General features: G+C 47.1%; 1 protein-coding gene across 1 annotated transcript in view; it reads left to right on the forward strand.

The window, feature by feature from the left end:
- Window positions 1-12473, forward strand: part of tmeff1a (transmembrane protein with EGF-like and two follistatin-like domains 1a) — an 80702-nt gene that overhangs the window by 52332 nt on the left and 15897 nt on the right. Inside the window, exon 2 of the mRNA XM_041841494.2 lies at window positions 84-193. Coding sequence (XP_041697428.1) covers window positions 84-193 — 110 coding nt within the window. The remainder of the gene's footprint in view (window positions 1-83; window positions 194-12473) is intronic.

The raw sequence follows: 12473 nt of genomic DNA on the forward strand, positions 1-12473 counted from the left end.
TCAGCCTAGGTGTGTAGCCTACATTCAAAATGAATGAAGAGATGAATGAATGACCTCTTTTCTTTTTTCCTTTGTCTTACTAGATCTGTCGGAGAAGAAGAGCGACCTACGAGTGTGTGACGACTCCAGCTGCCGTTTTGGAGGCGTCTGCAGGGATGACGGGGCCACGCTAAAGTGTGTGTGCCAGTTCCAGGTACGTGGTGTAGTTTCTGCCATATTTTGTGTGTGTGTGTGTGTGTGTACATGTTTCCCTACATTATTAGGATCTGAATGTCCTGACAAGTCACCAGAATGTCCTGACAAGTCACCAGAATGTCCTGACAAGGTATGAAAACTATATTTTTAAAAAGGTGGGACTTTTTCCATTTTTAGAATTAGTTAAAATGCTATTTTAGGCTTAAGGGTTAGGTTTAGGGTTTGGGTTTAGGGTTAGGGTTAGGAGTTAGGCTTAAGGGTTTTGGGGTTAAGATTAGGGTTAGGTTAAGGCTTAGGGAAAATAGGAGTTTGAATGGAGAGAGAAAATGGACTCCCAAAAAAATCCTGAAAATCCATGTAGAAAAAGCTGTGTATGTGTGCATGCACCTGCAGTGTGTGTATTTCTGTGTTGAAAAAAGTATGAATTATGTGCTTGGCAGAGGTGGGTAGAGTACTGAAAATCTGTACTTAAGTAAAGGTACTGTTACTTAGATTGTAATTTACTCAAGTAAAAGTAACCCTCTTAAGAAACTACTCAAGTAAGAGACCTTGGAATAATTTGTGTAGAGGTGATGGTGAATGCGTACTGAAAATATTTACTCCAAGTGTGATGTTAAATTTTGTTTACTCAAAATGAAAGATCAAGGAGGATGTAAGCATTACATCAGTAAAACAACAACAAATATCAACATTTCACTATCAATAATGTTACTAGTATGCAAATCAGACAATTCAGCATGGAATGAAAGATCAAAGTAGGTATTCAGGTAAGAATCATGTAAGTAATAAATAATCAAACAGAGCATATATCAATTGCCATAGTCAACTCAATCATGTTACAAGTATGCAAATCATCAAGACACATTTTAGCATGGAATTAACATCGATGTACAGTACCAGTCAAAGGTTTGGACACACCGACTCATTCAAGGGTTTTTCTTTATTTTTTTTTACTATTTTCTACATTGTAGAATAATAGTGAAGACATCAAAACTATGAAATAACACATGGAATCATGTAGTAACCAAAAAGAAGTGTTAAAAAAATAAAATGTATTTTAGATTTTAGATTCTTCAAAGTAGCAACCCTTTGCCTTGATGACAGCTTTGCACAATCTTGGCATTCTCTCAACCAGCTTTATGAGGAATGCTTTTCCAACAGTCTTGAAGGAGTTCCCACATATGATGAGTAATTGTTGGCTGCTTTTCCTTCACTCTGCTGTCCAACTCATCCCAAACATCTCAATTGGGTTGAGGTCGGGTGATTGTGGAAGCCAGGTCATCTGATGCAGCACTCCATCACTCTCCTTCTTGGTCGAATTCTAAATAAATCACAGAGAGTTTCACCAGCAAAGCACCCCCACACCATCACACCTCTTCCTCCATGCTTCACGGTGGGAACCACACATGCAGAGATCATCCGTTCACCTACTCTGCATCTTACAAAGACACGGCGGTTGGAACCAAAAATCTCAAATTTGGACTCATCAGACCAAAGGACAGATTTCCACCGTTCTAATATACAGTGAGGGAAAAAAGTATTTGATCCCCTGCTGATTTTGTATGTTTGCCCACTGACAAAGACATGATCAGTCTATAATTTTAATGGTAGGTTTATTTGAACAGTGAGAGACAGAATAACAACAACAAAAATCCAGAAAAACGCATGTCGAAAATGTTATAAATTGATTTGCATTTTAATGAGGGAAATAAGTATTTGACCCCTCTGCAAATCATGACTTAGTACTTGGTGGCAAAACCCTTGTTGGCAATCACAGAGGTCAGACGTTTCTTGTAGTTGGCCACCAGGTTTGCACACATCTCAGGAGGGATTTTGTCCCACTCCTCTTTGCAGATCTTCTCCAAGTAATTAAGGTTTTGAGGCTGACGTTTAGCAACTCGGACATTCAGCTCCCTCCACAGATTTTCTATGGGATTAAGGTCTGCAGACTGGCTAGGCCACTCCAGGACCTTAATGTGCTCTTCTTGAGCCACTCTGTTGCCTTGGCCGTGTGTTTTGGGTCATTGTCATGCTGGAATACCCATCCACGACCCATTTTCAATGCCCTGGCTGAGGGAAGGAGGTTCTCACCCAAGATTTGACGGTACATGGCCCCGTCCATCGTCCCTTTGATGCGGTGAAGTTGTCCTGTCCCCTTAGCAGAAAAACACCCCCAAAGCATAATGTTTCCACCTCCATGTTTGACGGTGGGGATGGTGTTCTTGGGGTCATAGGCAGCATTCCTCCTCCTCCAAACACGGTGAGTTGAGTTGATGCCAAAGAGCTCAATTTTGGTCTCATCTGACCACAACACTTTCACCCAGTTCTCCTCTGAATCATTCAGATGTGCATTGGCAAACTTCAGACGGGCCTGTATATGTGCTTTCTTGAGCAGGGGGACCCTGCGGGCGCTGCAGGATTTCAGTCCTTCACGGCGTAGTGTGTTACCAATTGTTTTCTTGGTGACTATGGTCCCAGCTGCCTTGAGATCATTGACAAGATCCTCCCGTGTAGTTCTGGGCTGATTCCTCACCGTTCTCATGATCATTGCAACTCCACGAGGTGAGATCTTGCATGGAGCCCCAGGCCGAGGGAGATTGACAGGTCTTTTGTGTTTCTTCCATTTGCGAATAATCGCACCAACTGTTGTCACCTTCTCACCAAGCTGCTTGGCGATGGTCTTGTAGCCCATTCCAGCCTTGTGTAGGTCTACAATCTTGTCCCTGACATCCTTGGTGAGCTCTTTGGTCTTGGCCATGGTGGAGAGTTTGGTATCTGATTGATTGATTGCTTCTGTGGACAGGTGTCTTTTATACAGGTAACAAACTGAGATTAGGAGCACTCCCTTTAAGAGTGTGCTCCTAATCTCAGCTCGTTGCCTGTATAAAAGACACCTGGGAGCCAGAAATCTTTCTGATTGAGAGGGGGTCAAATACTTATTTCCCTCACTAAAATGCAAATCAATTTATAACATTTTTGACATGTGTTTTTCTGGATTTTTTTGTTGTTATTCTGTCTCTCACTGTTCAAATAAACCTACCATTAAAATTATAACTGATAATTTATTTGTCAGTGGGCAAACGTACAAAATCAGCAGGGGATCAAATACTTTTTTCCCTCACTGTACGTACATTGCTTGTGTTTCTTGGCCCAAGCAAGTCTCTTCTTCTTATTGGTGTCCTTTAGTAGTGGTTTCTTTGCAGCAATTCGACCATGAAGGCCTGATTCACACAGTCTCCTCTGAACAGTTGATGTTGAGATGTGTCTGTTACTTGAACTCTGTGAAGCATTTATTTGGGCTGCAATCTTATGTGCAGTTAACTCTAATGAACTTATCCTCTGCAGCAGAGGTAACTCTGGGTCTTCCTGTCCTGTGGCGGTCCTCATGAGAGCCAGTTTCATCATAGCGCTTGATGGTTTTCGTGACTGCACTTCAAGAAACTTTCAAAGTTCTTGAAATGTTCCGGATTGACTGACCTTCATGTCTTAAAGTAATGATGGACTGTCACTTCTCTTTGCTTATTTGAGCTGTTCTTGCCATAATATGGACTTGGTCTTTTACCAAATAGGGCTATCTTCTGTATACCACCCCTACCTTGTCACAACACAACTGATTGGCTCAAACGCATTAACTTTAAGAAGGCACACCTGTTAATTGAAATGCATTCCAGGTGACTACCTCATGAAGCTGGTTGAGAGACTGCCAAGAGTGTGCAAAGCTGTCATCAAGGCAAAGGGTGGCTATTTGAAGAATCTCAAATATAAAATATATTTTGATTTGTCTTTTTTGGTTACTACATGTTTCCACATGTGTTATTTCATAGTTTTAATGTCTTCACTATTATTCTACAATGTAGAAAATATTTAAAATAAAGAAAAACCCTTGAATGAGTAGGTGTGTCCAAACTTTTGACTGGTACTGTAGGTATTCAGGTAACAATCATGTAAGCAATAAATAATCAAACAGTGCAGATATCAATTGCCATAGTGAGCTCCATCTTTTTCCTACCAAGGTACAAACCTCTCCTTTCCACTTTGAAGAGTCTTTTCTTTTCTTGGCTGGCCCATTTTCCTACCCCTCAGTTGTGCCACTACAAGCTGTAAATAAAAAGAAACACAAAACATTTTATTGCTAGTAGCTATAAGGCACAAAAAGCGTACTGCAGTGTTTCACTATATGACAGATGTGGCTTATAGGCCTAGTCATAAAAACAGAATGACATTTTACACCCCCCCCCCACACCCACAGTGAAAGAGAGCAATGGAGTAGGAGGATTCTGCACTGGGCTGACCGATTGATCTAGCTAACATTAGTTAGCTAGCTTGCTAGCTAGCTACATGATTGACATTGCAGCTATCTTAGCCAGTGTCACGAGTTGCTAAGCCAGAACCCAGAAGCAGACCAGGACAAGGTAAGTTGAAACGAAGGTGAGTGTTTATTACAAATTCAAGAGTGATGCTGAATAATCCAGGGAACAGAGCGGGCGGCGTTGATTAGTTGTTGGGGGTGCAGTGGTTGATCCCATCCTGGGGTCGGCAGCCGCCGACCACCAGGCAGAGGTTGGATGAAGGTTCCGGACGGGTGACTGCAGATGGAACAAAACGGGGTAAGTAAGCAACAAACCAACAAGGTGCAAAAACAACAAAACTAACGCTAGGCTCTAAGACTGATACTCTGGTAAACCTACTGTTCATGGCTAACGATCCGGCAGGGAATGGATGTTAGGCCAGAGCCTAAGAAGGGTGATGATCAGGACCAGGTGTGCAGATTGCTGATGGGATGCAGGTGCGGAAATCAAGAGAGCTCCCCGGAGCGTTCCCGAACCCTCGGGAAACTGGAGATCACGAACAGAAAACTAGTCCACAGACAGGACCCGACTCAGACTGCCGGGATCGTTACAGTACCCCCCCTCCGACGAACGCCACCGGGCGGACTCCCCGGAGCGCCAGGATGGAGGCGGTAGAAGTCACGGATGAGGTCAGCATCTAGGATCTGTCGCCGCGGAATCCAACTCCTCTCTTCAGGACCATACCCCTCCCAGTCCACGAGATACTGGAAACCCCGGCCCCGCCGTCTGGAATCCATGATGCGTCGCACCGTGTAGGCAGGACCACCTCCGATCATCCGAGGAGGAGGAGGGGGAGGCGGAGGAGGCAACAGAGGACTGAGGAAAACAGGCTTGAGGCAGGAGACATGAAAGGTGGGATGGACTCTGAGCGTCCTCGGTAGTTTGAGTCGAACTGCCACTGGATTGATCACCTTCTCCACCACAAACGGACCAATGAACTCGGTAACAACTTCCTAGACTCAGTCCGTAACGGAAGATCCCGTGTGGCCAACCAAACCCTATCTCCGATGGTATAGGTGGGAGCGGGGATCCGGCGACGATTCGCCTGGAGCTGATACCGGTCCGAACTCTAAGGAGTGCCTTTCTGGCCCGATGCCAGGTCCGGTGGCAACGACGAATATGGGCCTGAACAGAAGGCACTGAGAGCTCCTTCTCCTGAGAAGGGAACAGGGGAGGTTGGTAGCCATACAGGCACTGGAAGGGAGACATCCCAGTGGCAGATGTAGGGAGAGTATTGTGGGCATACTCAACCCAAGGCAACTGAGAGACCCAGGAGGTGGGGTTGGAAGAGACCAGGCAGCGTAGCGTGGATTCCATCTTCTGGTTGGCTCTCTCCGCCTGACCATTGGATTGGGGGGTGAAAACCAGATGTGAGACTGACTGTAGCTCCAATGGCCAAACAGAAGGACTTCCAGACAGCAGAGGTAAACTGAGGGCCACGGTCGGAAAACGATATCACTGGGCAAACCGTGGACCCTGAAAACCTCCCTAACCAGGATCTCGGACGTCTCCGAGGCAGAGGGAAGCTTGGCAATTGGCACAAAGTGGGCGAACTTGCTGAATCTGTCCACGATAGTCAGAACGACCGTGTTCCCCTCAGAAGCGGGCAACCCAGTGACGAAGTCCAGGGCCAGATGCGACCATGGTCGGCGGGGAATAGGAAGGGGGGTGAAGTAGTCCAGAGCTGGACCGATTGGTACTCTTATTCTGCGCACACACTGGACAGGCAGCAACAAAACCCCGAGTATCCTCGGCCATGGCAGGCCACCAAAAACGCGTCTGCGAAGAAACGCCATTGTCCGAGCCACGCCAGGGTGACAAGCCATCTTGCTGGCGTGGGACCATTTGAGGACAGCAGACGAACCGACTCAGGCACAAACAACCGACCGGGTGGACCGTTACCGGGACCGGGCTGAGTCCGAAGGGCCGCCAGCACCTCCTCCTCAATCTTCCACATAACTGCTCCCACGACGCAGTTCCGGGGGAGAATTGTCTCGGTCTTGGACCCACTCTCCTCCGTCTTGGAGAACATCCGGGACAAGGCGTCCGCCTTGCCGTTCTTAGATCCAGGTCGGAACGTCAGGGAAAACTTGAATCGTCCGAAAAACAACGCCCACCTGGCCTGGACGGGAGTTGAGACGTTTAGCCGATTGCACGTAAGCAAGATTCTTGTGGTCAGTCCAGACAATAAACGGTTGCTCCGCCCCCTCCAACCAGTGGCGCCACTCCTCCAAGGCAAGTTTCACCGCGAGAAGCTCCCGGTTACCCACATCGTAATTCCTCTCCGCAGGCGAAAGGCGACGAGAGTAGTAGGCGCAGGGATGGAGTTTACTGTCCGTGGAGCATCGCTGCGACAGGATGGCGCTAACTCCCACATCAGACGCGTCCACTTCAACGACGAACTGACGGGCCGTGTCCGGTTGAGAGAGAATCGGTGCGTTGGTGAATCGCCTCTTCAAATCCAGAAACGCTCGATCCGCCTCCGGATTCCACTTGAAGGTCCTGATACTGGAAGTCAAGGCAGTTAACGGAGCGGCCACACGGCTGTAATCCCGGATGAATCTGCGGTAGAAATTCGCAAACCCCAAAAATCTCTGGAGCTGCAATCTCGTACCGGGCTGGGCCCATTCCAGAACCGCTCTAACCTTCTCCTGGTCCATCCTAATCTCTCCCCTGGAGATGATGTACCCGAGAAAGGATGTCGTGTGGGCGTGAAACTCGCACTTCTCGGCCTTCACGAACAGGCGATTCTCCAACAATCGCTGCAGAACCTGCCGGACATGCTGGACGTGGTCGGAAGGTTCCTTCGAGAAGATCAGAATGTCATCCAGGTAAACAAACACAAAGAGACCGATCATATCTCTCAGGACGTCGTTCACCATACTCTGGAATACCGCTGGAGCATTGGTCAGTCCAAACGGCATCACCTGATACTCGAAGTGACCCATCGGTGTATTGAAACCCGTCAACCACTCGTCCCCCTCTCTGATCCGGACCATGTGATACGCATTGCGTAGGGTCTAGCTTGGTGAACACCGTAGCACCCTGTAAGGAGTCGAAGGCAGAACTCATCAAGGGCAGGGGATACTTGTTCTTGACCGTGATGTCATTCAACCCCCGATAATCAATACACGGTCGAAGAGAGCCATCCTTCTTACCCACAAAGAAGAATCCTGCCCCCAGGGGTGATGACGAGGGACGAACGAGACCAGCAGCTAGGGACTCCTTGATGTAGGTCTCCAAAGCCTCACGTTCAGGTCGGGAGATACTGTATAACCTTCCCTTGGGGTAGACAGCTCCAGGGAACAGGTTGATGGCACAATCATATGGTCGGTTGGGGAGGGAGTGACAGAGCCTTCTGCTTACTGAAAACTTCCCCAAATCGTGATATGTCTCGGGAACCAGGGACAAATCTGGGGGTTTAGCCTCAATCACCTGACTGGGAACCGAATGAGGGCAGGCAGTCTTGAGACAGTTAGCATGACAATCAAGGCTCCAACTCGTTACCTTGCCCGTCACCCAATCGAACGTGGGATTGTGTTCCTTCAGCCAGGGGTATCCAAGGACCAGAGGAACATGGGAAGACGGCAGAATGAAGAATGAAATCATCTCAGAATGATTCCCCGACAACCGCATCTTAACCGGTTCAGTCCTCATCGTGATACGTGCCAGACTACTGCCGTCCAGAGTGGTAGCTTCAATGGCTTCCGGCAATTGCTCCTTGGAAAGCCCCAGCTGTTCCACCAACTCGGCATCTAGAAAGCTTCCATCGGCCCCTGAATCGATAAAGCGTTAATCGCTAAGCTCTTATTCCTGTTCATAAGGGTAGCCGGGAAACGGGGTCTGACAGAGGTATTGAGAGGTCGAAACTGGCTCGCTAAAAGTCCTCCCAACTTTAGCGAGCCGCGCAGTTTGACGACCCGACTGGAACCTGAGAAGCTGATCGGTTGGACGGAACCCATTGCTTCTCCCTCCTTCGCTCTCGGACTCGATTATCCACCCGAATAGACAAGGCTACCAAGCTGTCCAGGTCACCAGGCTCCGGATAGGAGATCAACTCATCCTTGAGCTGCTCCGACAGACCCTGGTAAAAGGCCGCTTGCAGAGCCTCCTCATTCCACCCACTCTCCACAGCCAACGTCTTGAACTCGATCACGAAGTCGGCCACGCTGCGAGTCCCTTGGCGAAGCGAAAACAGGCGCCTAGCTGCGTCCCTCCCTCGGACGGAATGGTCGAAGAGCTTCCTCATCTCGGCCGTGAACCCCTGGTATGAAGCCATGCAGGGATCCTGTCGTTCCCAAACGGCTGAAGCCCACTCCAGCGCTCGACCACGCAGCAACTCAATCACAAAGGCTATCCTAGCCTTGTCTGTGGCATAAGAGTAGGGCTGTAGATCGAACACTAATCCACACTGCATCAGGAAGGAACGGCATCTTCCCAGCTCCCCCTCATATTTATCCGGCGTCGGAACCTTGGGCTCACGGAAGGACACAGCTTCAGAAGCGGCAGGCGAGATGGGTGAAACCGGTAGTGGATCCTCCACCGGACACTTGCGTTGGTTCTGGACCTCCGTCAGACCGGTAGAAAGGTTCCGAACTGACAACGCGATCTCCTGTAGTACCGTGCTATGATGGCCCAACATCTTCTCCTGCTGGGTAATGGCATGGCGAACAGAGTCCAGGTCCGCTGGGTTCATTACTGGCCGGATCGTTCTGTCACGAGTTGCTAAGCCAGAACCCAGAAGCAGACCAGGACAAGGTAAGTTGAAACGAAGGTGAGTGTTTATTACAAATTCAAGAGTGATGCTGAATAATCCAGGGAACAGAGCGGGCGGCGTTGATTAGTTGTTGGGGGTGCAGTGGTTGATCCCATCCTGGGTCGGCAGCCGCCGACCACCAGGCAGAGGTTGGATGAAGGTTCCGGACGGGTGACTGCAGATGGAACAAAACGGGGGTAAGTAAGCAACAAACCAACAAGGTGCAAAAACAACAAAACTAACGCTAGGCTCTAAGACTGATACTCTGGTAAACCTACTGTTCATGGCTAACGATCCGGCAGGGAATGGATGTTAGGCCAGAGCCTAAGAAGGGTGATGATCAGGACCAGGTGTGCAGATTGCTGATGGGATGCAGGTGCGGAAATCAAGAGAGCTCCCCGGAGCGTTCCCGAACCCTCGGGAAACTGGAGATCACGAACAGAAAAACTAGTCCACAGACAGGACCCGACTCAGACTGCCGGGATCGTTACAGCCAGCTTATCTAGTGGGAACCTAATGTGATAGCTAGCTAGTTAGCTATTGGCCCACACATCTGATTAATCTGTTCACGCTACATGCCAATGACAAGGTGGCTAGTTAATTTAGCAAACAAACAGATCATATGGGGAACTAAAAACAGGAGATTAAACATTCTGTCAGATTCTGGGTTAGCCAAAGCAAACCAGCTAGCTAGTTAGCTACCTAGCCATTTAATTTGCACTCGCCCTCAAAACCCAATTTCAACAGCAGAATGATATCCGAAAAATACTTATCTTAATCCAGAAATATATAATATTACAAAGGCAGAAGATAATTAAAGTGCAACTGAACTCTGATCGCATTTGGCTAAGAACCCACGAACAAAAATCTCCTTAGGAGTGAAGACGTGTGCTTCACTTCAAGAGCTGTGGTGGAGATACGGGGTTTGACGGACAACTTTGAGAGCCAATGGACTTAAGAGTTTTGATGACAAGTTATTTTGAATACATTCCGTGAAACGTTCTTACAGACGTAAAGGAGAACCAATAGTATCAATTCATGTAAAACAAATGTATAATCACAACAGTCACTAGGTTTTCATTTGACAGCGATGATAGAATAATATAAATCTATGTAACAGAAGTGATTTGGTCAAATGTAACAGAGTAAAAAGTAAGTTACTTCCTTCAGAAAATACTTAAGTAAGAGTACAAGTACAGCCCACAGAGAGTAACTAGAAAAGTTCTAGTTCTTCCAAAAACGGACTTAAGTACATGTAAAGCGTTACTTGTTGTGCGTTACTACCCACCCCTGTTGCTTGGTATAGCTTCGAAGAGGAGTGCTGTTGTTTTTTCCCTCTAGTCTAGGTTGCTTTCTGTAGTCTGAGGTGGAATGAGAAGGCCGCCATATTTCTCTCTAATGTGACTGTAATTGCAACAGAAGGAGGACAGGTGTGTGTGTGTGTGAAGAGACCAGAATACCTTAGAGCGAGAGAGAGACGGAGATAGTCTAATGGGGAGACTGAGCAATAGCCTACAGTATGTCTTCAATTGGTCCTAGCCTGCAAAGCCTTTATGAAGCTTCCTAGATGTGACATGACATAGGTTATAAACATTCATGACGTTCCCTCATAATGAATGAGAGATGACTAGAATGTACAGGGCATTTGGAAAGTATTCAGACCCCTTGACTTTTTCCACATTTTGTTACGTTACAGCCTTATTCTGAAAAAATAAAAATAATAATAATAATAATCCTAATCAATCTACACACAATAGCCCATAATGACAAAGCAAAAACAGGTTTTTAGAAATGTTTGCAAATGTATTAAAAATTAAATATTACATTTACATAAGTATTCAGACCCTTTACTTTGTTGAAGCACCTTTGGCAATGATTACAGCCTCGAGTCTTCTTGGGTATGACTCTACAAGCTTGGTACACCTGTATTTGGGAAGTTTCTCCCATTTCTTCTCTGCAGATTCTCTCAAGCTCTGTCAGGTTGGATGGGAATGTCGCTGCACAGCTATTTTCAGGTCTCTCCAGAGATGTTCGATCGGGTTCAAGTCCGGGCTCTGGCAGGACCACTCAAGGACATTCAGAGACTTGTCCCGAAGCCACTCCTGCGTTGTCTTGGCTGTGTGCTTAGGGTCGTTGTCCTGTTGGAAGTTGAACCTTTGCCCCAGTCTGAGGTCCTGAGCGCTTTGGAGCAGGTTTTCATCAAGGATCTCTCTGTACTTTGCTCCGTTCATCTTTCCCTCGATCCTGACTAGTCTCCCAGTCCCTGCCACTGGAAAACATCCCCACAATATGATCCTGCCACCACCATGCTTCACCATAGGGATGGTTCCAGGTTTCCTCCAGACGTGACGAAGATTTCAATCTTGGTTTCATCAGACCAGAGAATCTTGTTTCTCATGGTCTGAGAGTTCTTTAGGTGCCTTTTTGCAAACTCCAAGCGGGCTGTCATGTGCGTTTTACTGAGGAGTGGCTTCCGTCTGGCCACTCTACCATAAAGGCCTGATTGGTGGGGTGCTGCAGAGATGGTTGTCCTTCTGGAAGGTTCTCTTATCTCCACAGAGGAACTCTGGAGCTCTGTCAGTGACCATCAGGTTATTGGTCACCTCCCTGACCAAGGTCCTTCTCCCCCGATTGCTCAGTTTGGCCAGGCGGCCAGGTCTAGGAAGATTCTTGGTAGTTTCAAACTTCTTCCCTTAAGAATGATGGAGGCCACTGTGTTCTTGGGGACCTTCAATGCTGCAGATTTATTTTGGCACACTTCCCCAGATCCATGCTGCAGAAATGATCTGTCTGCAAAATAGATCTGTGCCTCAACACAATCCTGTCTCGGTGCTCTACAGACAATTCCTTCGACCTCATGGCTTGGTTTTTGGTCTGACATGCACTGTCAACTGCGGGACCTTTATATAGACAGGTGTGTGCCTTTCCAAATAATGTCCAATCAATTGAATTGACCACAGGTGGAATCCAATCAAGTTGTACAAACATCTCAAGGATGAACAATGGAAACAGGATGCACCTGAGCTCAATTTCGAGTCTCATAGCAAAGGGTCTGAATACGTATGTAAATAAGGTATTTCAGTTTTTTATTTTAAATAAATTTGCAACAATTTCTAAAAACTTGTTTGCACTTTGACATTATGGGGTATTATGTGTAGATTGATGAGGATCTT

Source organism: Coregonus clupeaformis, chromosome 21 (assembly GCF_020615455.1).
Source record: "Coregonus clupeaformis isolate EN_2021a chromosome 21, ASM2061545v1, whole genome shotgun sequence".
NCBI lineage: Eukaryota > Metazoa > Chordata > Actinopteri > Salmoniformes > Salmonidae > Coregonus > Coregonus clupeaformis.